Below are 27,888 nucleotides of genomic sequence, written 5' to 3'. Positions count from 1 at the left end.
ATCTCACCCTGCTCAACCTCACCCTTAACACTGACCATACCGACGACAATTCCACGAATTCGAAATGAAACAGAATATGAAAAGCTCCATTGATATCATACATTGGATAAGCCCGTATAAAGGTGGCTTCTAGGAACCGATTTTCCCTCTCATTAAAGGATGCGCTCGGAAATGGGTATAAATGTTAAGCAAAAGATGAAACGTATTCGTAGACCAATTGAGGGGTGAAGATAAATAAAATAGTAGTAATGTAAAAGCGCGTCGGACATCCGATTTTAACTTTTTAGCCAATCACGATTGTTCTTTTTGCACGCGAAAAGGAAAATGGATTTTCGGAGAGGACAAGAGCCGTACTCTCATCCATTTCGCCAGTAATTCGCACTCAAAGTTCGCCGAGTCTTTGTTTGCCGACCACGCCATATTCGTTGAGAGGATTCGACGAGCACGGAAGGTAAAGTGCCACTGTTTAAGCGCGTTGAATAATCGTGACGAGGTAACCCATCCACCGCTGATATGTCGCCGAATCCTGTCGGGCATTCGCGAGCCGGGACTCGTGGATAGGTTGCCGAGTTGCTGAGAAGTATAATAAAGTGTAGAACATTTATTCGGTTTACTCAGTGACCACAGCTCCTGTCTTTCCCTCACACGCTATCGCTTATTTTCAATCGTAATCGCGATAATAGCGCGGTTTCTTACCTCGGCGCGAGCTCAAAAGTTCACGGTTTTTTTGCGAATTCTTAAATGGATCCAAGATTGCCGACTGACGCGACTTGTGCTCGCAATACTCCGAGGTAAAATAAAAAGGTCTGTTGTAATTCTGTTTTCGCTGAAATCCGCTCGTACCCTGCCCTGGATCAGGGAACTGTTCGAGCTGCGTCGCCATTTTGGACAACTACCCGCTGACTCTAAACGGAAAACACAAAACTCCGCGCCTGTCGCAGTCGACAGCCGCCTGCGATTTTTTTCGCGTTTCCCAACGCGCATCCCCGACGACGGCTGCAACCCGAGTCACCAGGAGGGAGTGAACCGTAACGAGAATTTTCCGGCGGATTGAACCGCCAAAATCCTGCGTCACAGAATAATATCTAATAGGGTACTGATCAGTACGACTGCTGAGTACACTTTGCACATGATTTAAATCAGGTACAGTTTCTAAAAGATCTTGATGGATAAAATCTTTTATTGGCCTATAATAAAAAGCACAAAACGTACTCCAAGTTACAACATTTTTACCAAAGATACATGAGCATAGCGATTAAGGATAAATCATATGTAATTTACGTCATCGTAAGTGAATTATTTAAGTAGTAAATTTTTGTCGGTTTAAAATGAATCACGTTCACCGATTTTCAGTCAGTATTTGTGTGCTCGGTACTTTTCGCTGATGCTTATCTGTGCTTTTATACTTCTAGAAGTACTGGTATAAATAAAAAGTTAGGTTTCAATTTACGAGATTATATATATCAAAATATATTATATCAAAATATCGAAATTGAAATGCCGTCGTACGAAAAGCCAACTACACAGTTTTCGATCAAAAACTTCACCCACGGGCCTATAAAAGGGGATGACTGGCGAGAAAGAAATAATTCGGTGATGCATTTTCTCTTTCGGGACGCAGCGAAGGGCACAAGGAAACTCACGAAGGGAACGAAGCCAGAGATATATCGTTATATTTGTACATTTTATAATATATTTATAATATTTTTTATAGTCACACATCTGCCCTACGAACTTATATGAACGAGTCATTTCAAATATCAAATTGGTGTGCATATTTTGAACTGTTTCTTTTACTATTGGGCCAAGTTACAAAACAAAAAAATAACTAATAATTATAGCTCAACAGAGACATATCGAAGAAGAGATAAATTAAGAAAAACTAAACGATAACGATAATCACGCGGTTTCACTCGTGCAAGATTGTATAGTATGCGTGCGAATGATTTTCACAACTTCTCGATTTGTACAAATTGTATTTGTTAATGCATTGAAAATTGAAGGAAAGTACAAAATATGTGAACTTGAACATTATGTAAATATAGAATGTATTATATGTGATGTAGAATTATAAACGTTTAAACTAGTTTCGAAATCAAGAATAATGATTGTACACATTTCTTCAATACAAAATCAAAGCAAGAAATACTTTTTAATAACAACACGTTCATAAATCATTATTATTGCTGTACCTCTCTTTCTAAAAAATAATTTAACTGATATTAGATGAACAGTAAGCAATGGTACGATTAGTAATTTGTAAAAAGCTTAGAAAATTGTGCACGTACAACTTTGATTTTTCTTATAACATTATCGAAGTATTAAACCAATTTGTAAAACGATTCAGTTTCTTTATTGAGAGCCTGTAATTTCCCTGTGAGTACTATTTAGTTCAAGCGATATACTCGTATTTTATTGCACTTTTATACGCGATTAATATTATACCCGGTAGTAATATACACTTGACAAGGTAGACAATCTGAGAAAAAAGATATGAAGTTAAAAACAAAGGTGGGGAAATTTATCTTATCTTTGATTAGCTGTTAAAAGACTAATGAACATGTGTGTTTTATTTAAAAGTCTGTTCTTGTGTGAATGTGTGCAGCCAATCACAGAGAATTACGATGATAAGGAAAATCAATACATCGTGAAAAATGTATCAAACTTGATTAGTACATAGACATAACTCCAGAGTAGTTCTTTCGTGCAATGTATTTTCATGATCAACTAGTTGTGAAGCATTCACAAGAGTCTGTCATATTTACTATTAACAGGTAACTGTTTTTTTGCGCTCGAGCTTCAATGTCTATTCAAGCGTAAGACTCAACCATTGAGTATTCAGACTCTGATCAGCGATATACGCAACAATAATAAGTATGGATAATGAGTACAAAGCTTGTAGCATATCTGGAGATGACTTTACATCGCAAACGCATTTCAGTATCAAGAAAACCTTGTTTAAATACTTTGGTCTACTAAATATTTGCCTCTTGAGCTTTGGTGAGTGTGATAAATGCGTTACATACATTAATCATTTTAATCTTGTTTTAACTTCTTTTTCTGATTTTGGCGGCCTATTTCATAATTCCAATGGATTTTCACTTTATTAGAAAAAAGATCAGTAATTATAACTCCATTAGTTATTGTTATTTTGAGACTAACAGTTGGTATTGTTCATGTTATCATTAGCAACTGAATGCACAAACTAAATCACTACTTCACTGTTAAGCCTTGGGTGCGCGTTTCATGATAGAATTAACGTATCTGCTATATAATAAATACAGAATGATTGACACCAACATTTTCTCAAGAATAATAAGCAGTCGAGTCTATTGCATCATGGAAAATGTAATTTTAATAGATAACGCGGTGAGGGTGGAGCTATTGTTCATCAAATTCAGAAGACTATTTTCCAACTGTCAATAGCCAATTTTATAAACTTTTAAACGTGGCAATTAGTGACTACTGGATATGCAAAGCTTTTAAATGATGAACGGCCAAAGTCATTAGCACTCGATTAACATTGAATGTAAATTACAATGGTAAGAAGTTGCATGATATCTACATGTGTCACGTTGCAATAAACGTGATAAACTTCTAAAGCGTAATTAGAAACTCAGTTTCAATCGTAAAAAAGCGAGATAGAACATAAGAAGCGCCTGTGTTGGAAGGAGGCATGCTAACCGCAACTTCATTTCCGTATACGCTTGCAGTGGCATTATTCGTCAGAATGTTTCGTACAAATCTTTTGAAATAATAATTGCCGCGAAACTGTATCGATGAGCAAAAACATTTCATACAAGATTTTCTCCATTCCAAAAATTTGTTTTTAAACTAAAATGTTGCGTAACATGCGTTTGCGGTTAACAATAATTTCACAACCATTTGGTTAAACGACACGAAAATAACACGTCTCATCAAGCAGTTGGTTACTTATTGATACACTTTGTAAAACATTTGCTCAAGCAAGTAACCAATAGATGCACATTATTAATTGTAGGGCTGTACTTCTGTTATGACAACCCTGGAACATTACAAGATAAATTTGAAACTGATTTGAAAGTACCGACTACCAAATTCGTTTTATTGTACTCTATTTATTCATGGCCAAATGTTGTCTTATGCTTCTTTGGAGGAGTTCTTCTAGATAGCGTATTTGGAATAAAATGGGGAACTATTGTGTACATGTTTTTGGCTTTATTAGGACAACTACTTTTTGCCACGGGGGCTTTTGTAAATATTTTTTGGATAATGGTCTTTGGCAGATTTATTTTTGGGTACGTATTCAAATACAGTTACCGTTATCTCGCTTTGAATATCATTTCACTTATTTATTTTTAGGATTGGATCAGAAGCAGTTTACATAGCTCAAAATAATTACACTGTCCTGTGGTTCAAAGATAAAGGATTGAACGCACTTTTCGGCTTACAATCTAGTATTGGTTTAGCTGGCTCAATAGCCAATTCTCTATCAATGGGTACTGTTTATAAATTCGTAGAGAACAATTCAAATTATTCGACTCCTCAATGTATTGGAACAGTTTTATTTATTGCTTCTCTGACCTGCGTTCTTTCAATGATTTGCGCTCTTGTACTGGGATGCATGCACAGCCGCACAGAAACAGTTTTAAAACAAGAAAAGGCTGAGAAAGCCGAAACTTTCAAGCTCTCCGATATAAAAGAGTTTCCAACAGTTTATTGGTTGGTCATTTTGCTTTGTACAGCTTACACTGTAGCTTTATCTCCATTCATTTCATTGGCACAGTGAGTTGAAGATATTTTATTAGTAAATAATAAAATAATAATATATATTATTATTTTATTAGTATATTTTACCATAGTTTTTATACATGTTTCAAGAAAGATTTTATGTGTTAAAGTTTGATCTATAATTTATCATTATTTATCATTGATTATTTTTACTCATTTTAGAGTGTATTTTATGACAAAGTACAATATGGGATCTGATGCCGCAAATAAGTTGAATTCTTTAGTTTACACTATTTCAGCTATTATTTCTCCTTTATTTGGCATCATGATTGACAAATTTGGAAGAAATATACTGTGGGTCACAGTTGGCATCATAGGCTCAATATTTGCTCACGGACTTCTGACTTTTATCGAAGTCAGTCCATATTTCTCTGTTTCCGCATTAGGATTTTTTTCTTCACTTTTCGGAACAAGTATCTGGCCAATGATTGCCGATGTGATGCCAGAACATCAACTAGGAACGGCTTATGGAATGTTTGTACAATAACTTTATTACAGTAAATTAATTCAGTTGTATTTTCGGAAAGAATAATTGAATTTAATTCAGAAAATTCTTTGTAGCAATCAAGCAATCCTAAATTTTAGCATAGCAGTAGCATCGATAGTTTGTGGACTCATAGTTGAAAATTATGGTTATTTTGTACTTGATGTGTTTTTTCTACTCTGGCTTTTCTGTAAGTATTAGTTGTTCAGTCAACTGGACAAAAATATATATCAATAAAATAATCTTTTATCCCTTTCTAGTGTCACTAGTTCCTGCAGTGATTATATGGAAAGCCAAATCAAAACAGTCTCATCACCAAGTGCGTTATGGCGTTGAAGAGTCCAGGACTAATTTAAATGGAGTAAAGGAAGCTTTAGTTCATTCTACAGCAGGAATCGCAAATAAACAGTTGGTATTAGCCGAACAAGAATTAATACAGAGAGACAATAATTTTTTGAACAGGTAACGAGTTTAAAAGTTTAATTGCAAAGCCGTTATATTTTATTTTGTAAGGATCTCATACAAATGGCGATAGTTTTTGATATTATTAAGTTAAAATAAGTTAATATACATCGAAGTTTTTTTTCATTTTTCTATGAAAATTAAATTTGCCGAGCACTATATTATGAAGATATCGATATTAATTTTTCAACAATTTAATTATAATAGTTTTAATTCAGAAATCGCAGCACCGAATTTTGCTTAATATTTATATGTATACAGTCGAAAATTTAAATAAGTTAATTTTACTTTGTCTAGTGGAAATTCAGCGTGAGTTTGTGAGTGAAGTGATCAGAATTATGTTAAATCTTGAGCGTTCCAACTATGTAAGGATATTATGAAAGTATAAGTCTAATTGTATAATAATAAATCTCATTTTATACTCAAGAAAAATAAATGTTTTTTCTAATATTTTTACATTCACATAATATTGCCTATAAATAAAAATTTTTATTTGTCTAAGTTTTTTATGTTACTTTATATTAAAATAAATTATCTACTTAGTGACAACCAATAATCGACAAACGATATAACTCAATAATTAAAGCCAAATATTCATTAAAATGGATATGCAAGTTTATGTTAAAAATTAATTTATATAAAAACTCGAACCTCCATAAGCCTTACGATATTTTATACTTTTGCGTAATTAAGAAATTGTTTATTCAACCAATTAAATAGACAAATAAAAATAGTACTAAAGAAGTTATTATTTTTTATTATAATATCGCTATTTCTATTATAGTATATTATAATCTGACTTACAAGTTTTTTTGGAAAACAATAGTTGACTAAAAATCTAAAATAAGTTCAGATGGGTTAAAATGGCGTTTACTTCGTTTTAGTGCAAAACGGGTGAATAATTTTGAAAAAATCATAGAAAATGAAATTAAGAAACTATTAAATTTGATTTCGCTAAATTGTTATCCATAGTTACATACTTTTATTGTGCCACGAAATCGTCAGCGGTTAATATATATATATCAATTAACAAAGTTGTGGTGACAAGCAAAAGTAATAAAGCACTGATTTTCGACTTACGTCAGACACGAGCAGCTTGAAAAATCGGAAAATAAATTCAGGTAACAATTCAAAGTCTTTCTGAAGCAACTATGGTGGAATTAAGTAAAAATAAATGTCCAAAAAAATTATCTTGTAAATTACTTTTGTTCGTTAGATTACTTGTAGATTTGGTAGAAAACAATGAAAATTTTTTGAGTTTTCCAATTTTTCATAGATTTTTTAATATATTACTTAAATGTTTCAATGCCCGTGCTTCCAAGTTTGCATTTATGGTTAAACGAAGCTATATATCTTTGTTTTGGTTATAAAATCTCTATGTATGGCTGTTCGACTGTAACATGATACAAGCAGTAATTTACCGCCAACTGCAGTTAAAACAAAATAGTATTTTTGAAAAATAATGCATTGCAAAGGCAATGCTGAACTTTGAGACATTGGCATTAATCATTCAAGTAATGTGTTCAACGGTTTGTAAAAAATTAAAAAGCTCAGGAACTATTCGATGTTTTGCGTAAAATCCGAAAGTAATCGGACAAGTCATTGACGAGATAATTTTTTTCGGAGATTGTAGTTTACCAAGCATTAATTGATTTTTTTTAACTCCACACAGTTCCTTCGGAAAAACTTTAAACTATAAGATGAATTTTGTTACTGGTGTTTCAAGCTTTTTCTAACGGAATGACAGCCCTGCCGGTAAAGAGCAAACAGCTATTTATCACATGTGATCTCTAGACGTTTAGACGTTATTTATATTTCTCATTTTTTAAATAATTATGTTAGGATGTCTATATAAATATAGCAGTACACGTTATTTAGTTAGCCAACTGAAAGTACAGGAAAATGAAGAATATGGATTTTATCATACACCAAAACGAAATAATGATTGGTTACCGCCGTTATTTATTTGTCTACGGCTGAGTCGATTTCTTGGAAATTTTCTATCGCGCGAAATCATTTTACCAACTTTACATTTTCTTTTATTTTGACGAACTATATCAGATGGCGAGAGAATAGCCAAGTACTCGATAAAGATATGTCAATTATCAAATTAAGAAAAAATCAACTGATAACGATAAGTCACGCGGCTTCCCTTGTGTGGGATTATAGTATGCGTGCGAATGCCAGTCTTTTCCACAACTTTTTGATTTGAGCAAATAACGTGAATCTCGCTGCCGCCATTCCACAGCGTAGATTCCCGTTGAAATGTAGAAGAGAGTACGTCGGTCTGTCTCACATTAAGAATGCATATAAACATATGAAAAGCGTCACGTCTTTTAACAGAACTCTAGGGCTAAAAAAATAGTGAGAGAAAGGGGAAGGGGAAAGGGACTTTTTCAATTGAAACTGGTTTTGAATTCCATTTTGAATTGAAACACTCTTATTTTCTTTTTTTTTAAAGAAGTATTGACAAAAAAAACAGAAAACGTTCATGCCAATTGTTTTTCATTGAACTTACCTTCGAATAGAAACTTGAGTATCATAATCAAAAATTAAAGTCAAAGTTTAACAGACTTATCGAAAAATAAATAGACCCCCACGAATTTGCAAATTTGCCGATGTAATATTAGAACCTGATGATGTATTTTTATCGTTGGACGTCATATCATTGTTTACAAATATGCCATGTAATCTAGTCATGAGAAGTCTCAACCGCAGATTTGACAAGATTAGACAAGGCTGTAAAATTCCATTTAATGAGTTTCTTTGTGACAATATCTATTCCATATTTGACGGGCAACATTGTAAACAGCTGAAAGGTTGTAACATGCACGCCTATAGGCTCACCGATCTCTCCGCTGTTCGCAGATATTGTAATAGATGATCTTAAGAATAAGGAATAGGTAACTCGTTTGAAGATAGATCATAATTATATTCCTAAATTATATATAAGATACGTTGACGATACGTTTTTAATCATTAAGAAGCATCAAGTAGAGGTAATCTCGCAGCATTTTAGTGATTATAATACAAATTTGAAATTAACTTCGGATATGGAAGAAGATGAAGAATTAAATTTTTTAGATGAGACAATTATAAGAGAAGGCATGTAAATAATATATAATTGCTACCAAAATCAAAGAGCTTCTAAATGTTTCATAAATTTCCTATCAAATTATCCATACGTGTATAAGAAAAACTTAGTATATAATTGTATTTATCGAGCCTTTTTATTATCAGACAACGTTTTCACAACGAAAATAGAAAGATGCAACAGTTGTCCGAAAGATTTTATCGAAAAACAAATAAATATACGAATTATAAAATTACACTACATCGAAAAAACAAAACTATCAATAAGTATCAAAATAGTTTTCGGCAACATTAATTACATTGGAATATGTGAATATTCCTTATAATTCGTATTACCATGCTATTATTGCACATTTAAAATCACATAACGTCCATGTTATTCCATTTATTAATAAAACGCCATTCGTTGTAAAATCAGGAAAAGATGTCGCGCAAGAAGTGGACAGAACCAAGCCCGTATTTCAATTGTGCTACAGAAACTATGATGACGTGTATCTGGTGAAACAAAACGCGCTCTAAAAATCCGAGTCGACATAATAATCTAATTGTTATTGTTTTTGATATTGTGACTTCAACAATCACTTGTTGTTAGTATGTAGACCCACTTCCTCTATACTATCATTTTTTGAAAATGGTGTATGAGGACTAAATTTTACACACATCGCGACTGGACCTAAAATTTAAGTTGGAATCCGAACCACCGGAATCACGGTAAGAAACATGAAAATTTCATTTCTAAAAATTTTTACATATCCTAGGCACGAACCCACGTTCTTTTACACAGAATCCTGAGATTTTACCCACCGAGTCACCATGACCCCAAATCAAAATAAATATTTATTTTTAAATTATTAAATAAGTTAATTGAAGTTGTAAATGCAGTTGAGAAATCAGGTCAACTAAACATCAAAATAAAGTACAACGTATTAGCCTACACAGCGATCGAGTATAATATTTATTTTATAAAATTTTACTGACAGTGAAATGAAAATGCAAAATTATTCAATAATCTTACAAATTTAAATTAACAACAGCAGAAACTTCAAGTTTATTGCACAAAAGTCATCTCGATCGTTATCCATATGTTCAATGTATTTTATCTCATGTCAGCATTTTCCATTCCAATTTCACAAAAATTGTTGTAAATCAGTACTTGAAATAATTATTTTTGCGCTTACTGCTATCAACACGGATTCAAGATTTGTTTACAAAAGTCTAGACTTTGAATGTGTGGTCTATTTATATCATAAGAAGCTTCTTTTTCTATGGCTGCAGAAATTCAGTGGGACGTTTATATTTTTAATTGTTTTAAAAAATTTTTTTTATATTAAAAATAAATGCTTCAAATTATATGTACTTTAAAAATTAAATGCTCATAATATGCATGATAAAATTTGTTTTTATGACATCTTTCGCGCGCAGCTTGATTTTTATAAAGCAAGCTAACTGACCTGAATAGTAATATTTGAATCAGAAATTCCCGTTTATTGTGAATTGCAAAAGACTTTTATTCAAATAATTGGATGATACAAGGTAATAATAAATTGAATATTTCATTAAAATCAAACAGTCAATACTCACAAGTGCAAAATACGTAATTCATTTGTCTAATAAGATAAGTGAATCGTAGAAACATTCATTGTAGAGGTTCAAGAACATAATTAAAAAAATATAATTTTTAAACTGTAGCGTAAGAAATTTGCAGAAAGCAAATGTGGGAGAATCAGATGGGAGTTATTTATCTTATCGTTGACTGGCTGTTAATGTGCGTTGAAAATCTGATAAACGTATACGCTTCTTTATTTACATGTCTATTCTCGTGTAAATATGTGCAGCCAATCGCAAAGAGCAAAGATGATAACAACAACGAATATGTCACAACAACCTACCGAACCCGATTAGGACAACTCTAGGCTACATTTTGTACAATTCGTTTCAATAATTGATTGCTTGCGGAGCCTTCATAATAGTGACTCGTATTTATTAACGGGTGACAACTTTTGTTTTCTCTTGAGCTCTAATGACTTTGACCGCAAGCTTTGTTCATTGAATATCCGAACCTTATTCAGAGACCTGCGTAGAAATAGTGAATATGGATAGTCAATACAAAGTGTGTAACATATCAGAAGATGAGCTCATACGGCAGAGATACGCCAATCGAAACAAATTTTTGTTTAGATATTTTGGTCTTATAATTATTTGCCTCCTTGGATTCGGTGAGTGTATTTAATTTATTTCATATTTAAATAAACGCCATTGTGTTTTAGCCTTACATTTGCTTTTACGATTTCATTAGTATCATATGATAGTAGATTCACAATCTTCAGATCAATAGTTTACTGATCAGCTTTTAGCACATATTCACGATAAAACTAATATCCGCTATATCTTCAATGTAAAATGTCTGACGTCAAAATTTTATCAAGAACAATAATCTGTTAAGTGTTTTCTTTTATCGAACAAATAATTTTCATCATTGACGCGTTGATTGTAGCATCAAACTAGCCCATATTTATGTCATTGTAAATTGTCAATAACAGTTCGTGAATATCAGAATTAGAATATTTCCTGCAAGAAAATGTTCCTCAGAATATTATTTTTCAAATAATCCACAACCAAAATCGTTAGCTCTTAATCGAGGTTTAATTAAAACATTTGATAAATGCAGGCGCCGTTCTTGGGAATAAACGATTGCCATACGATTTTAATCGATCATCGTATATGTAATCGCCGACGTGATAAACTTCGCTCTAGAACGTAATCAGAAATTCTGTCTTATAAAAAGTTAAGCAAATTTTCTCCATAGCCATATTCAGTTACCGGAAAAGAAACTAGAAACTTAAGTTTCAATAATTCATAAAAACATTGATATTATGCAAACCAGTCTATGTACTGTGTTATTTTTTAATTTGCGAATATAATTTGCGAGTGGATTAAATTGAATTTAAAAATAAGTAAACCAGATAATCGCCAATGGGTATTTTACATGATATCAAACATCTTCTTGCATAAGAAATTAGAAAAAAATAACTTAAAATCAACGAACCATAGGAATTAGAAAACAATGAAAAGTTATGTTAAATTTGTCTCATTTGTCGAAACGAGCTAAAGATGTTGAGAAAGAAAATTTTTTTTAATTACAAGTATACTTGAATTTATTTAAAAAAGGAAAGACAAAACGACAAAGATATTATTTCTCCATCAATTCTTGCTATTTGTAGTGTAATATATTTTGCGAATAATGGCGGTGTATAAGGTGCCCTAAAAGCCTAAAAAGAGTATAAGGAGGAACAAATAACTTTATGCATGATTTTACTAGAAAAAATATTAGTTTTATTCACAAAACCAAATTCAGAAGTGATAGCCAATTTTTTATTATCAAATTAAATTTAATTATTAATAGCACATCGATAGGTGTTATAATAAATATATTTAGCTCTGTGCGATTTTTTCTAATGCAGGCTGCAATTTCTCCAGTACCTCCGCCCATAATATGTTCTGAGAATGTAAAATGTAGGTTGATCTTAACAAATGACTAGTTAGTCATTAAATTTATGAATTATTTTATCAATCATGGAACTGTAGCCTTTTTCATTATAAATTGATATTAGAGAAAAATGATGGGTTAACGAAAATGAATAATTGGACAATTTCAGGATTATACTTCTGCTATGACAATCCCGGAGCACTACAAGATAAATTCGAAAAGGAAATGAATATGACAACAACCAAATTTTCCATGCTGTACTCGGTTTACTCGTGGCCAAACGTTGTACTATGCTTTTTCGGGGGATTTCTTATAGATAGTGTATTTGGTGTAAGATGGGGAACTATTATCTATGTGTTTGTGGCTTTATGTGGGCAGCTAATTTTTGCCATGGGAACATACATGGATATATTTTGGCTGATGATCTTAGGCAGATTTATTTTTGGGTACGTATTAAAATGTAGTTATTGTTGTCTTACTTTAAACATCGTTTCACTAATGTATTTGTAGGATTGGATCAGAAGCAGTCTACATAGCTCAAAGTAATTATACCGTGTTTTGGTTCAAGGGCAGAGCATTAAACGCAATTTTTGGGTTACAGTGGAGTTTCGGTCAAACGGGTTCAATAGTAAACTTTCTATCGATAGGAAGTATTTACAAATTTGTGGAGAAAAATTCAAATAGCTCAACGTCTCAATGTATCGGAATGGTATTGTTATTCGCTGCTATCATTTGCGCTGTGTCTCTGATTTGCGCTATTGTTTTGGCTGTTATGCACAGTCATGCCGGAAAAATATTAGAACATGATGAAGAAAAACAACCGCACACAGTCAAATTCGCGGATATCAAAGTATTTCAATTAACTTATTGGTTAATCGTTTTACTTTGTGCGGCATACACTGCTGCTATATATCCATTCATTTCTTTGGCCAAGTGAGTTGTAAATATATTCTTATTTCTATGGGAATTGCACGCATCACGAGTACGCTTAATAATTACATTTTCCCATTTTAGAATGTATTTTGTAAAGATGCATGACTTTAAACCAGACGACGCTAACAAATTGGTATCACTAGTTTATACAACTTCGGCTATTTGCTCTCCTTTTATCGGTCTTATGATTGACAATTGTGGAAGAAACATACTATGGGTTATGGTAGGCATCATAGGTTCGTTACTGTCTCATATAGTACTTGCCTTTACCAAATTCAATCCACATACCTGCATGATCTCGTTGGGCGTTTTTAATTCACTATTTGGAACGAGCGTTTGGCCAATGATTGCCCATGTGATGCCAGAACATCAACTAGGAATGGCTTATGGAATGTGTGTCCATCTTTTTATTATTATAATGAATTGTCCACCGATAGTTTGAATTTGCTTACGAAAAATCATTTTTAGCAATCAATCCATCATTAATCTGAGCATAGCAGTTGTGTCTATCATCTGTGGAAAAATCGTTGATAAGTTGGGCTACCTCGGGCTTGACGTGTTTTTCCTGGCCTGGCTTTTGGGTAAATATGAAGGATCTTTAATCTATTCATCAATAATTTATCGATAGAAATATCGCTAAAATAAGTGTGATTTTGCATTAAAGTATCGATGGTACCTGCCGTAATGATATGGAAATCCAATCGAACTTCTACTGCCGATAAAACGCAAGTCATCGTCGAAAAGCCTAAAGCAAATCCAGATACGTTGGAAGACGCATTACTTGATTCTTCCGTCAAATCCGTGAAAGAAAAGTCGGCAGTAAACAAGCAGGAATTAATACAGAAGGACCATAGGCTTTTCAACAGATGATGAAAGTAAAAGTTAAATTGTAATATTTTATTATGCTATAATCTCATGCAGAGTGATCATTATTAATTAGTTCATAGATATTTAGTAGATTTTATATTAATTTTAGTACGTATCGTATAACGAGTATTATACATAATCGAATAGAATGGATAATAACTTAACTGTTTCTTTGAGAAATATGTTTTTACATTTTATTTGTTTTTAAACTTTTAGTAAAGTTTAACCATCTAAAAATTATAGTTCTTAATTTTATTTGTTGCCAACTTCTCATTTATCACTTTTAAATCTCTAATTTTGCATTAAATTCATTCGAAAAAAAAATGATGTTATCAAATTGTTAACGAAGAGCAATCTGCGTAATAAGAAAGAAATAAACGTTTGTAAGTTAAAAATTTGCCGGAGACGATTAACTTCAAATTGTTGATTGAAAATACAAAAATAATATGTTACATCTAGCAGAAAACCATTGAGTTATAACAAACGGATCGTTTTTTCTGAAAGAAGACCAAATCCAAACTGAAAATCTTATTTCGTTTGTAACTTTGTAATCGGTAAGCCTGGAATTGTCTTAATAGTTCACATTTCTCGCTTTCATTTATCAACAGAGATTGTTCTGGAAAACTCACTCAAAAAGTAGGCACATTCTAGATTATGACGATCAGCTTATCTGAGGTAGGTTTCGGATGTTCTTGAAACTTGGTCTGAATGTTCCCTATATGGTAGTTTCCTTTAGTATGAATTATTAGATCATTATAATAATTATATCAAAAGATATAAACAATTGCAAATTTTTGAGAAAAAATTTTCAAAAATTTATATCTCCGAAATCATTTAAGTTATCAATACTTAAAGCGAACAATACTTCAATATCAATTTTTCCAAAAGTTATTAACATTTTTTTAAAACAATTGGCCCTATCTCAAAAAGTGTTATTTTTATTTCACAAAAATTATTTTTTTATTGAATTTCTTGACTGTTTTTCTTTAAGAATCCATTTTTAAATTCATCGAGCGACCATTAGATGCGACGCAGTAAGCAATAATAGTGAACGCTCACAGGCCCTACGACGCCGATAAGTCGGTAAGTTTGGTAGCTTGCCGACCCAGCGCCGACGCGCGGCGAAGCATACTGAAGGAAACTACCATATAGGGAACATTCAGACCAAGTTTCAAGAACATCCGAAACCTACCTCAGATAAGCTGATCGTCATAATCTATAATGTGCCAGAAATCAGCCGTAATAAGAAAATTTTGAACGTTACAGTATAGACCGAAAAATGGGAAATGATATATCGAGTAATTATTGTCAAAATGTTGACCAATCGTGCATCCAATTTGAAAAAAATATAAAAACACAAAGGTCACAAACAGTGTTAGCTACTTTCCTAAACTATCAATTTTCTAGTAGTCAAGTTAATTACCCCGGAAGATCGTCAGAAGAGCATTTTCTTTCGTAGCGATGAGATCGTGTTTGTGTATCTGCCAAGGTGAAAATTAGGGTTTCCATGATCGCACGAGCATAAGAGAGAGGGAAATGTCCTAAGAACTACCAATGGGGTACGGAAAATGTGGAGAAAGTGCAAAAAATGGGCTGACCCTAAAATTTGAGAGAGCGTCCTTGCGGACTTCCGCGTCAGTCTTAGAGGAGATCGTTTGTGCGCCGCATGGCCGACAGTAATAGTGCGTGCTGATTCGCGTTCAATTATTTACAGTAGTCTGACAGTTTTCCTTGAACCCCGTGCGTTCTAGGCTCGTCTGCGATATTCAGGGCTGTCACAGGTGCGCGTCTATTTCACGCCGTGTTTTCGTGAAAAAAAAAGAATGGCCTTCATAATGTGCCTCGCGCGAGTGCAAGAACGGTGCGTCGAGTCCAAAATATTGTGGAAAAGTTTTCTCGTGCCACCCGTGTACCTGTGTTGTCGACTGACCGTGCATCATGGAGTGCAGCGCAGCGTGGGTCAGCACGCTGCCACTAGACAGGCCGGCGCGCATTCAGGTAGTCGGGGATTGCAGTACGTTTGTAGTTGAGCGTCGGTGTGCGCCCAGATAGCTATTTTTTTTTCATTGGTACTACGTAAGCTCGACGTATTCGCACAATTGAAGTTAAATTAAATCTGGTTCGATTGTGCGATAGGCTATTGTAATTTTATCGACTTGCAAAGGCGACGCTGTTCATCTTCAAAATATCCGCGGCCATGTAATTTTGGTTGAGGGGCTTTTTAAGGCAGAGGCAAAGGTACCACGGTGAATAAATTATTTATCACTGCACTAATAAGGATAACATAGTGGATATTCGTTTTATTATTGCTCTTATATCCTGACCAATCTGGGTTAAATTTCAAATATACAATTGGTTTATTCACCTCGGTGACCTCATCCGATCGTCAGTGTCTATATCTAAAATCTTCCTACAATTAGTACCTGTTTTCTCTTGAAACCTTCACGAAGTGTTTTCGGGTTTTTTCAAGTCGAGTGTTTTACGTCATATTTGCACATATATAAACGACGAGGAAATCACACATCCATAACGCGCTATTTTATTTACCATTTGATTTTTAGTATTATTTCAACGACATTCACTGAACTGTCTATATAATTCACAATCATGCCATTAGCGAAGATCTTGAAAATATACAATATTTAGTAAAATTCCAAAGCGTAAGCGAGCGACATCGCATATGCAAATTGACTACAGATCGTCCATTTGGAGGCTTTAGTCGGAAGTCGCGTTGAAAACAGGCGCCCTCATCTGTCATTTTTCGCCAAAAGTGTTCAATGCCGAAACTAGGAAATATCTATGCATATTTAAAAATTTTTGTTGCTAACCACTTTTTATAAACACATTTGTTGAAAATATGTGGAAACAACAAAGACTTAAACAATTAAGCATTTCATTTGAAAAAAATCAATTAACAAGAGTCTTATTTAATTAAATGGTCGATTTTCGTTAATAATAGTCCATGAAATATCTAAAAAAACAGCATTCACTTGAAACATCAATAAAAATTATTTTATCTCGTACGTAAATATATGCTAATATTTGCAATTTTTTAAGAAGTCAAATGATAAAATAAATTTACAAAGTTTGGCAATTTTTTAATCCTACAACGGTCGTTAAACATAACCTTGAACGAGTTTTCATAATTTGTTTAGATATGCCGCCAAATCGAAAAATCAAAATAAAGTTACCCTCTTAAGATACGTAATTCAAATTTTTTGTTTTAATACAAACATCTATATTATTGTAATTCTTAAATAAATTTTTAATTAAAGTAAAAAATGTAAAATACTCGTTTTTCAACATTCAACTTCTAAAATATTCATGCATTTCAGTAGAAAATATTTTTGGTAGGAATCAAATCCTGGATACAAAAAATTTTTCTAGAGAACAAATTTTATTTTAAAAATAAATTCATTGTCATAACTTGTAGCAGTTTTCCACATTTACCCATATAAAAATGATCACTTGTGATATGCTTCAATCGCATTTCAAACAATTTTCAATCGAATTAATTAAATAGATGTTTTAATGCGTAGTATTTTAAGTTGAAATTTCGTGTGAACGGTAATGTACATATATTTTAATGAACGAAATTGAACTTTTTTTAAAATGATCTGATAATGCGTTCAGTACACCATTGCCCATAAAACCTGAGCTTTGAAAACCAAGTGAGAATAGCTTATAGCGTTCATCTTTATAAAAATAAGAAGGCACCCAAAAAAAAAGTAAATAATAAATATGATTAATTTTTTTATTAAAATTCTTTATTGTTGCCTTTCACAGGTATCTCCTAAATAATAGTTAACATAATGAAACGCAAAACTAAATGACGATGGTAAAAGGTATATAATAAATGAACCGAGCTACAATGAAACGTCGACCACGACACATAATGAGTGATGACAAAACGCTCGATATCCACATAATATATATATTTCCGCAGCGCATTTATAGTAACTCTGAACGAGCGAGGCGCTCCTCGATGCACACGCATACAAGTATTTTACAAAAGTAAAACGAGGGTGGGGAAGGAGAGAGGTGCTGCTCTGCGTGTATATAGACACAGGTGAAACAATGTACACGAGACGCATGTCACGCGCGCGTATCCGAAAAACCGTGCCGAAAATATATATAAAAAAACGAAAGAAAATAATAAGAAATAAAAAGAGTTGGCTACCTGGTATTTGATGTGTTATGTACAGCATGGTGTGTGACTCTGTCGGTCGATTTTTCGGATACTCAACAGTTAGAAAACTACGTACAAAAGGGAGAGAGAGTGGACAACGGCCACTAATAAGTTCTCTTTCATCAACGAGGTTCGTGCTTCTCACCCCCAAAAAAAACGACAAATTAATCAAAATTTATACAATATATATCAGTTCGGTCGCATCACCGGGAGGAGAATACCTCGATGAGAGGGAAAAGTTTTGTTTTCTTTGTCTCGTATGCCAGTACGAACTCCTCGAACTACAAAAAAAGGCGCTTCGCGATATCAGCGGTGCATGTTTCGGTATGTTTGTGCGGTTTTAACGCAAAAGAAAAGTGTTCTTTTTATTGCACTCTGCGGTTTTCTTTTTTTTTTATATCACTTACGCCAAATACACTACGAGTTTCGGCTTTTTCCCTCCCGCCAACAGTTTAGAAAGCAAAGGAAAGAAAAAGAGATAGAAATCGAAGGATAGAAAGGAAGAGTCTGGCGCTTGATTCGTTTTCAGTCTTCGCGCGTGCGTATTCTTTTTTTTACGAAGATTCGAGCTGAAATTGAGATTATTCTTCAGACGAAAACTTGTCTTTATAAAGAAGAGGACGGCTGACAAGAGTGGCGATAAATTTACGTCTGATTGCCGAAACATTGTCAATTTTACTTTTTCGATGGGCTTAACAATTTTTTATTGTAATCCTTGAAATCGTAACAAATTTTTCACCTCGTATCACGTCTTCATCTTTTCATTGTTTCGCAAATGATGCAAATACCAATCACAATTGTTTTTTTTTATATTTTACAACAAATGTGCTTTCCATTTACATGCATGATGAGTCTTTTTATAGCCAACTATTGGTTTCATTGACCATGAACAATATGAATCATTGACCGACACTAAGTAATTTCTATGACATCTTTTTCTTCTCTTTTGTTTTTTTTTATTTTTTTCGCAGGATATTAGGTCGCGATCTATAACGTATATTCAAGCTTTTTTGTCCACCCTTGTCCTACAGTCTAAGGTGAAATCTTTTTTTTCGTATTTTTTTTCCTTTAGTTTCTATTTATCAATTTACAATTCACTGACACAATTTTCATACAAAAAATAACGCCTGTATCGTGTTAATAATTTACTAAATTTGTGAGATTCGATATGCTTTTTACTTCGTCTCAGAAAAATTTACACGATTCGCGTTTCACTAATGAATATTCATGACATAATTTCGAACAATGTAAGAACAATATGAATGAAATTTAATGCTTTATGCATGACTTTTTTCTTAAAAATACAATCGAAAACAACTCAATACGTAGCAAAAACATTTTGGTTTCAATAATACAGAACTTTCATGAAGAACAATTTTAAATTATTAATACAATTGTTTAAATTGTATAAAATGTCTTATTCTATGGAGTTACTCAATATGCAAAAAAACTTTGCCATAAACCGACCGCTTGAGTTATGACATATATCTGTCGCTTTCAAGATAAATGATGCATAATGGCTCTATTCACGTGTACTATATTTTTTCATGTCATATTGACTGCACCCTATATTGACATTAGAATTCGACGAAAACTTTTAGCAGTAATTATGCACAGTAAAATATGCCCATTTAGGCGAAAATAAAACCAAATAATTTGAGAACTGCTTTACAGGGTATCTTTAAAAATAATTTGACATAATTGAATATTTATCTACATGTAATATAAATTGGCCTTCTTATTTGACGATTTCGTACGTTAAGCTCTAATAATATTGCACTAAGCTGTACACTTGACGTTTAGAAATTGTTCATATATGATGATTAAAAGTTATTCAAAAGTTACAAGTTCATTATAGGCATTAGAGATCAAGATTCAAGGTGAAGCTTTCAAAAATTCTTATGTAAACAGTGTTTATATCTTTAGCAACTATTATAGTCACTATTTACGATTGAACGCTCTCGAGCTATTTGAAGTAAAAATAGTCGCTCATAACAGTCCTGTAACTCTTGAAAAGTATGTTACAATTTTGCCTTATTAGAAAAATTGTGCAAAAATGTATTTTACAATTTGCTTATGCTACTAAATCCAATCATACTATCGATTATAAAAATATTTATCACGTTTTTCAAATGAATGCATGAAACCTTTACCTAAAAATGTAAAAACACTATTCTTTTCATCTTTTCAGAACAATGGATAATCATTTTCTACCCATATTAATAAAACTCACAAATCAGACTTTTTTCCAGTAATATTTGTTTACAAACTGAACATAAATTAGAAAAAAAACTGTATTCTGTACAACTTAAAAAGGCACCTGGAATTTAACTTATATGTGTATCTAATCAAATATAACTAGTTCCATTTATATCAAAAAGTTATAGGTATACATTTATCATATATACTGGATCTATACACACGATGAATAATACCATCACTTATGCAATACTTCCATACATGTAAGCAATAAATCAGTCATACCCCTAATACGTGAAAATAAGAGCCAGAATGCAACAGAATGTACGTCAACTCCATTTTATTCAACGCACTTTATCTGTTATAAAAGCTAATAACACTGTTTAATCTCATTTCTCCATAAAATATGGTGCTGATTCATTCCGCAAATTTAAATGAAAAATAATAATAAAAAGTTACTTAACTATTTTTGAAATTCTACATTTTTTCTGTGAAAAAGGAAGCACATTTGCATACACTCGATTGTATATCATTTTTTTATACCTTTTATGTGTATTCATTTAGTTAAGATTTTACGAATACTAAGTTATTTTCAAACAATAACGCTTACGTTTTTATACTCAGAAACTAAAACAGCGAGAGAGAGTGAGAGAGAGAGAGAGAGAGAGAGAGAGAGAGAGAGAGAGAGAGAGAGAGAGAGAGAGAGAGAGAGAGAGAGAGAGAGAGAGAGAGAGAGAGAGAGAGAGAGAGAGAGAGAGAGAGAGAGAGAGAGAGAGAGAGAGAGAGAGAGAGAGAGAGAGAGAGAAACAATCGATCGAATTACTACGAACGTAAAACTAATCCCACTTGACAGATGACAAAGTAAAAAGATAAATTGCTGTTGCATGGTGGCGCAATAAAAATGTATATCGAAAAATAATAACTAAATGTAGACATGAAAAAAATTAAACACATCAATTTGAGTTTACTTTGCGCGACAAAAACTTCTCGCGGTCGAATACATGATTAATTTAGTTATTCTTAAGCATGTAAAGTTACCTATGTAAATGTTGAGTTTTGTGTATCAAATCATTTATATTCGTAACTATTGTTTGCTCGGCACAGAGTCACCGATAAAAGTCTCATATATAAGCGCGCATCAATATTGTCACCCCGTTGCACAATAATCCGAATTAACCGTCCTCTTTCGGCGGTGTAAACCAACCTGTAATATAATCCACATAAATTCACAATTAACAAGTACACAAGACAATTCCATTACGTTATTGTTATCTTCATTACCATTTTTCTCGTGTATTTGGACGAGGGATTTGAAAGATTGTTGGGCACGTGCGAGACTATACTGTCCTTGTCCACTGCAAACCTTGCCACCACCGCCAGTTGGCTGGAATTGTATACGCGCCTTGCCTTTTACGAGAGTGGCCGATATCTGCATTATAACCGCTTCAACCGTGTAGGCCGAGCTCCAGCCCTGTTTCGTTAGCAGCTCCATACATATGGCTCCCCCTATCAAGACATAACCGCCTGATATCATCGGATAGACCACTCTCACAAAAGGCGGCTCGAAGGGATATGATTCCTGCAAACAATATTGTCGTGCGTTAATCATCGTTTACTGCATCTAAAAATATTCAATTTAACTTTCAGTAAGAGGTAAAGTGTACCTTAAAAAGCATGTTTAGTAGTATACTATCTTTGCCCTCTTTCTCTTTTAACAATACTAAATCATTATGAAGGGGAGAATCTGGATCTACACATTTCAATCTAATATTCCATTCATACAGACTATCATTAACGAGTTCTATGCTATACATTCCTGAAATTGTAAAAATCATTTATATAAATATTAATCTTTTTACATCTCATAAAAAATTCACTTGCCTTTTTTGAAACTGTCGCTACGATAAATGTCGCGCAGTTCCTTCATAAGTCTATCTGTAGCTTGTACACTACCAGATACAGAGCCTTTCAGATAATCTTGTCTCTGGTTTTGTCTCAACCTTTCCAGCGTTGCAAGGTGCTCTAGTGCCATCTCTTCTCCCTATATAAAAACCATCCATTATTATTACACTTGCACAATAAAAAGATTTAATCACTATCCTATTAGTAAAGAAATTTATATATTAAGACATACCTTATTCTTATTATTAGTTTCTCCTTCATCCATGTCTAGATGTAGATCCTCCTCAGCCTCACTTTCCTCATCATCCTCCAGATCTTCTACGTCATCTGCCTCCATCCGCTGAGGCGTAGAATCCGTTGCTGCACCTAATCTTAAAGGATCAAATGATGCTCTGAGGCGTTCTACATCTGGTGGCTCTGGTAAGGAATGCAGGCGGCATAGTTCTTTCAGGAGGATTCCCACTTGGTTTATGACATGATTGTCAAGGCCAGTGGTATTGCTCAATATTTGTACAGCATTTGTGACACTTGTCTCCTCAGACTCTGCAAACCATACAGGAGGTGTAGAGGGATACGTTTCCTGTAAATAAAATATAGGGAATGATTTAAATGATTAGTAGAAGGAACATTCAACTATTAATGAATGATTCTTTTCAACAGAAAATTTTTTAAATGATCTGTTTGTATGATTATCATAAATATTTGAGTACTATGAATTGCTAATTGAATGTAGTGGAAGCATAATAATTAATTTGATTGCTTTCGAGTTTCATTTTGATTCAGTTGACTGCCATTATAATTGATCAACATATTTATACAATTAAACAAATTATCCTGTCGGTAATGTTCAACTGAAATTATATGAAGTCCTCGCTCGAATACATTATAAAAAATAGTATTATTGGCCGCTAGGCTGAATCTCACGTTTAAGACCCAATAAAGAGAAAGCTCCCTCTATTAGTTCGCGCCGGACTTTTTTTAGAGTAAACAGGGGTAAGTACTCGAATTTCATTTTTCCAATGATATATAGGGTAGGATTACATAATTATTTATTGGTATACGAATGGAATGTAATGTATTCATATAATTTCGATTGAGGTAAGTTCGTTTGATCGTATAACCATACTGCGTCGTCGCTCTCCCACACTATATATGTCGTTTTTTAGAGTCCATTGGTAAAATGATAAAGACTCAATTAATTATACAAATTTTACTGCAAACTATTTTCTAATATGACTTTTGTGAATTCAAAATCATCTTTTAGTATCGGTCTTCCGAAATATATTTCAAAAACATAAAATAGCGGGATCAGTTTTACGGTCCAGTCCACCATTCTTCTTCTAGTCTTATATCAACATTATTTTCTGCAACTGAAGAAGTAGAATATCGCGTACAGTGAGCAGTGAATATATTAATACATTGATTCCACTCTATTTTAAGCATTTTTTAACCCAACCCCATTCACTAATCGTAGTAGAACTAATAGCGTGAATGAGTTGAATTTTTGGTTTGAAAATTGGTTTGATAAAAACAATTCGTCAATATCATTTTTTATTGATGATGCCTTATACAATACAGTACAAATGAAACAACACAAAGTCTTGGATTATCTTCAACCCAAGCTAATTGTAGGACTGGTTGATAACGACCTGAACCCAAAGTTTTTAGTAAATCTGAAATGTTAATTTCAAGTCTATTAGAGACTTTGAGCTGAGTCAACTTTACTAAGGTTTGTGTTCTCTGAGCAGAACATGAGGCTAGAAGAGTTACTGTTTTAATTACAAAATTTTTTAATTCTGCAATGTTCAATTTTTTCTTCATATTTCAATACTATCGCAACATCCCATGTGCTATTATATTTAGGTTCTTAAGGTCTAGATTTTCAAACACCTTTCTTAAATCTATCATCAACATGACTACCAATTTCATTTTAGAAATAGCATTTCAACACAAATTCAATGTACCATATGAGGCACTCACGTCAAAGCACCAAGTTAAAAAATTAATTAATTCATTTAGTTCTGCATTACTTATATCTAAATTATTCTTCTCTCAGAAGATTTTCCAATACATTACAGGACCTGCATATTGCTTTAATGTGTTTTTACTTAAAGATGTTAATATTAATTCTGATGCCTTTTTAAGAATATTTCTATTTAAAAAGGATTATCTGATACTTTACAGGATATCAAATCTTAGATATAATTTTGACCTACAATATGATAATAATTTTGAATCAGGTATAAGTACAATAGGCTCTCCAACAATCAAATCTTTAAACAATGAAAACTTTAATTGGTTTTTTTCCAGAAGTGTTCTTTTAATACAATTTTATTAAATTGTTTTTAATTAAAAATGAATCTATGAGAGCCATCTAGTTTCTCAACTAAAAAATACGGAGATATCCATTGACCTTTTGTTTCAATACATTTAACTATTGCTCTTTTTTTCAAAAATATATCTATGGCTAACTGACAGTTTTTAATTTGAATAACATTTTAAAAAGGTTCCTACTTTTGAACTCAAGTAAACTGTTTTGTTTGCTTAGATAGTGGACTTTTATAACCTTATAAACAATTTAAGACAAATTTTTCATCAGTAATCTTTTTCCATACACAAATGAAATTTTTTGTTAAACTACCAGCTATTTGACTTATACTATCTAATTATTCTTTTCCTCTTTTTATTAAACTGGTGGGTATTGAATTGTCTGAGTATTCTGATTCATAAACTGCTGTTTGTTTCTGAAAAAAAGCTATTGTTTCTGTAATCTTCCTGTAGATACAAATCCTGTAAAAGCTAGGCATATGAATAAGAACCTTGAGTTTAAAAATTGCTTTCCTTGTTTTGGATTTATGCTGTAAATTTTATTAGCTGGTTGAGTTTTCATTTCAGCTAATTCAGTTAATTAGTTACAATATAAAAATTCATCAATTTTTGTATCTTTCTAAACCAGCTTTTTTGTTAAATGGTCAAACATTCCAAAACAATATCAAGATCAATTTCTTCAGCACCTTCATACAATAAGGTCATTAAAAAACCTACTATAGAAATTATCTTATACCAACAATACTTTGTATCTCAATCATATATTTATCCCTCCTAACCACAACCTCTTTCATTACACTAATTATTTCATTAAGTTTGGATGCAGTCAACTTATTTGAGCAGTTGTACTTTTCATTGTATTATTCCTATAACTCCTTATCTCCTTAAGATTCCCTTCTCTATATATGAAACTGCCAGCAATTTAATAAATACTCTTACATTCATCTTCAATGCTCTAATTTGTTAAGGTAATCACTGATTTAACAGAAATCAAACGTCCTTATAAATATTTTCTGTACAACAAATTAATATAAGCATCATTTTCTTTATTATAATCTATCTTCGCAGGATTCTGAGAATTGAGAACTATTCCTCAATTATTCAAAATTCTATTTTCTCTTTGATCCTTTTCATCTTTTTTGCGTACTTCTCCAACCTCTCTTCATCACTCTTATGCTTTCTCTTTCCATCTTGCACTAAAGTTAATTTAATAACTCTTAATTAACTAGTTTTCGACTTGATAAAAGGACGTGTTGACGCCTTGCACACACGAAAAAAACTGAAGATTGAAGTCGGGCGCGAACTAATAGAGGGCGCTTTCTCTTTATGGGACTTGAACGTGTGAGATTAAACCTAGTGGCCGATAATATTTGCAAATGTAATGTAGGAGAGCGAGGACGCAGTATAATCGTACATATTTAATACGATATATTGCGCTTAAAAAAACTACTGGCAGATGAATGCGTATCCTCATGAAAATTTAGCAACTTGCCAGAATAGCGATAATCTATATCAATCATCTAGTTTTGTGTATGCAAATATTGCAACATACAGTACGGCAGCAAGTATCCAAAATTAATAATAGCCTGAGTAAGCAATTAACATATTCCGAAAGCTTTATCGCTTCAGCAAGCGCACACCGTTAACCAACATTAATCAACAAGCCTCTCTCTCTCTCTCTCTCTCTCTCTCTCTCTCTCTCTCTCTCTCTCTCTCTCTCTCTCTCTCTCTCTCTCTCTCTCTTCTCCTCTCTTCTCTCTCTCTCTTCTCTCTCTCTCTTCTCTCTTTCTCTCTCTCTCTCTCTCTCACAAGCCTTGTGAATGTGTAACCCCATGATCAATAAACTCACTCTCGTCGTAACAAACTCGAAAGCTCCGTAAATCCAATATGTGCTCGCACTCGCTTGAGCCCTCTTGCGTTCTCTCGGGCCTTACCCTCGTCGCATGCATTGACCTCAGCAGGCGCGCGCGCGCACAGACGCCCATCGATTCCCATGCAGGTTGCTATCGCCGAAAAATCCGCGTGCGAAACGAACAAAGACCCTTCCTTCGCCTGTCTTTCTCTTGCACATTCGAATACAAACACGCACGGCATACGCACACGAGTTCACACAACATGCACAGCATATATACGCACACGCACACGTACGACACAAAAAGGAGAAAATGATACTCACGGTGATATTAGCGTGAATCTCATACTTCTTGCCATTCTTGCCGACGAATCGACAGCTGAGTTCGTCAACGCTGGCCGACATTATCTGGAAGCGTTCATGACTCTTGGGGAACACGGACTCGAGAGTCCTGATCTCCTGTTTAAGGGTATTCAAACAAGCCATATCTTGTTCTCTCTCTTACTCCTCGGTCTTTCAACAATGGATTTGTAACTTTTTGAGGGGGCTGGGCCAGAGCCGCCGGCCTCAGCTGCCCGTAGGCACTGCCGTGATGATCAGCTTAATTGAGATCCTTGGTCTCAGTCTCGTGTTATCTACAGTAGAAGCTCAGCTTCGTGGAAGCCGTTTGTTACATCCACCACACGCCCTCAACAATTGTAACTGTCGACGCACTTTATTCACGGGCACTGCATTGTAGACAGCGAAAAAGAGAAAGAAGCACGGGGAAAAACAGGCTGCCCAGAGAGGAAAATGGCGACGGCGCTCTCCGTGTTTTTGTGAGTATGTGTGTGTTGCTGCTCCCACACGCAATGGCTCGCTCGTCAATCGTCGCACACACTCTTTTGCGCCCTTTCGTTTGATGCCGACCGAAAAAAAAACAACACTTTCGTTCTGCGTCCGAAGGTTATAATGCAGACGCCGAAAACGAAACGAGAGGAAAGGAACAAAGCAGCAGCAGCAGGCCACCGGGGGGAATCTGCTCACTGTGTGTGTTTTACTGCACCACACTGCTGCACATGAGATACATACCTACGAGATCTGCTAATAACTACAGTTCTCGGTAACTAAAATACCGGCTTTCACGGACAGATGGCGCTCTATTATATGTTTGGTATGGCTACGATCGACATAATTGTCTCTGAACTATACGCAAGAATTACGAGTGACGAAAATAAGGCAGTCATACATATCAAGAAAACGAAGCGAACGATGATGTTCGCTGCCTTCCTTGCTCTTGCATGTTTTAGTTATAATTTTGTTATATTTCCCCCTTCTCCTGC

The 27,888-nt window shown here is 33.6% G+C and overlaps 3 protein-coding genes across 3 annotated transcripts; 2 read left to right on the top strand and 1 right to left on the bottom strand.

Moving 5' to 3' along the window:
* The first annotated feature begins 2,692 nt into the window (after positions 1-2,692).
* Positions 2,693-6,171, top strand: LOC131666092 (major facilitator superfamily domain-containing protein 1-like). The gene is made up of 6 exons (XM_058938462.1): positions 2,693-3,000; positions 4,001-4,277; positions 4,342-4,764; positions 4,933-5,244; positions 5,332-5,444; positions 5,515-6,171. Exons 1-6 carry the CDS (start codon positions 2,877-2,879, stop codon positions 5,718-5,720), a joined length of 1,455 nt encoding a protein of 484 aa, XP_058794445.1. The 5' UTR covers positions 2,693-2,876; the 3' UTR covers positions 5,721-6,171.
* Positions 6,172-10,743: 4,572 nt separating this feature from the next.
* LOC131666115 (major facilitator superfamily domain-containing protein 1-like) lies at positions 10,744-14,306 on the top strand. The gene is made up of 6 exons (XM_058938509.1): positions 10,744-11,025; positions 12,466-12,742; positions 12,807-13,229; positions 13,311-13,622; positions 13,698-13,810; positions 13,894-14,306. The coding sequence occupies exons 1-6, from the start codon at positions 10,902-10,904 to the stop codon at positions 14,097-14,099; spliced, it is 1,455 nt and encodes a 484-aa protein (XP_058794492.1). The 5' UTR covers positions 10,744-10,901; the 3' UTR covers positions 14,100-14,306.
* Positions 14,307-17,862: 3,556 nt separating this feature from the next.
* On the bottom strand, positions 17,863-27,679 carry LOC131666125 (ubiquitin-conjugating enzyme E2 Q2). Its single transcript, XM_058938525.1, has 6 exons — positions 26,891-27,679; positions 22,619-22,966; positions 22,366-22,525; positions 22,149-22,300; positions 21,766-22,063; positions 17,863-21,688 (listed from the first exon to the last, which is right to left on the bottom strand). Exons 1-6 carry the CDS (start codon positions 27,050-27,052, stop codon positions 21,657-21,659), a joined length of 1,152 nt encoding a protein of 383 aa, XP_058794508.1. The 5' UTR covers positions 27,053-27,679; the 3' UTR covers positions 17,863-21,656.
* Positions 27,680-27,888: the final 209 nt, after the last annotated feature.

The sequence above is a fragment of the Phymastichus coffea genome, unplaced genomic scaffold (genome assembly GCF_024137745.1).
Source record: "Phymastichus coffea isolate CEN01 unplaced genomic scaffold, Cenicafe_Pcof_1.1 PCOF00056, whole genome shotgun sequence".
Classification (NCBI taxonomy): domain Eukaryota; kingdom Metazoa; phylum Arthropoda; class Insecta; order Hymenoptera; family Eulophidae; genus Phymastichus; species Phymastichus coffea.
The sequence above is the reverse complement of the archived record's forward strand: the minus strand, read 5'-3'. Positions and strand labels throughout refer to the sequence as shown.

What these genes read in the sequence shown, in the direction of transcription:
- LOC131666092 (XM_058938462.1), top strand. Translation starts at nt 2,877, where the DNA reads ATGGATAATGAGTACAAAGCTTGTAGCATATCTGGAGATGACTTTACA. An exon ending in TATTTGCCTCTTGAGCTTTG is followed by an intron (nt 3,001 to 4,000) that starts GTGAGTGTGATA and finishes TATTAATTGTAG; the next exon opens with GGCTGTACTTCTGTTATGAC. An exon ending in CCATTCATTTCATTGGCACA is followed by an intron (nt 4,765 to 4,932) that starts GTGAGTTGAAGA and finishes TACTCATTTTAG; the next exon opens with AGTGTATTTTATGACAAAGT.
- LOC131666115 (XM_058938509.1), top strand. Translation starts at nt 10,902, where the DNA reads ATGGATAGTCAATACAAAGTGTGTAACATATCAGAAGATGAGCTCATA. An exon ending in CCATTCATTTCTTTGGCCAA is followed by an intron (nt 13,230 to 13,310) that starts GTGAGTTGTAAA and finishes TTCCCATTTTAG; the next exon opens with AATGTATTTTGTAAAGATGC. An exon ending in CTAGGAATGGCTTATGGAAT is followed by an intron (nt 13,623 to 13,697) that starts GTGTGTCCATCT and finishes AATCATTTTTAG; the next exon opens with CAATCAATCCATCATTAATC.
- LOC131666125 (XM_058938525.1), bottom strand. Translation starts at nt 27,052, where the DNA reads ATGGCTTGTTTGAATACCCTTAAACAGGAGATCAGGACTCTCGAGTCC. An exon ending in TACTAAACATGCTTTTTAAG is followed by an intron (nt 22,064 to 22,148) that starts GTACACTTTACC and finishes TATTGTTTGCAG; the next exon opens with GAATCATATCCCTTCGAGCC. An exon ending in CCAAATACACGAGAAAAATG is followed by an intron (nt 21,689 to 21,765) that starts GTAATGAAGATA and finishes ATTATATTACAG; the next exon opens with GTTGGTTTACACCGCCGAAA.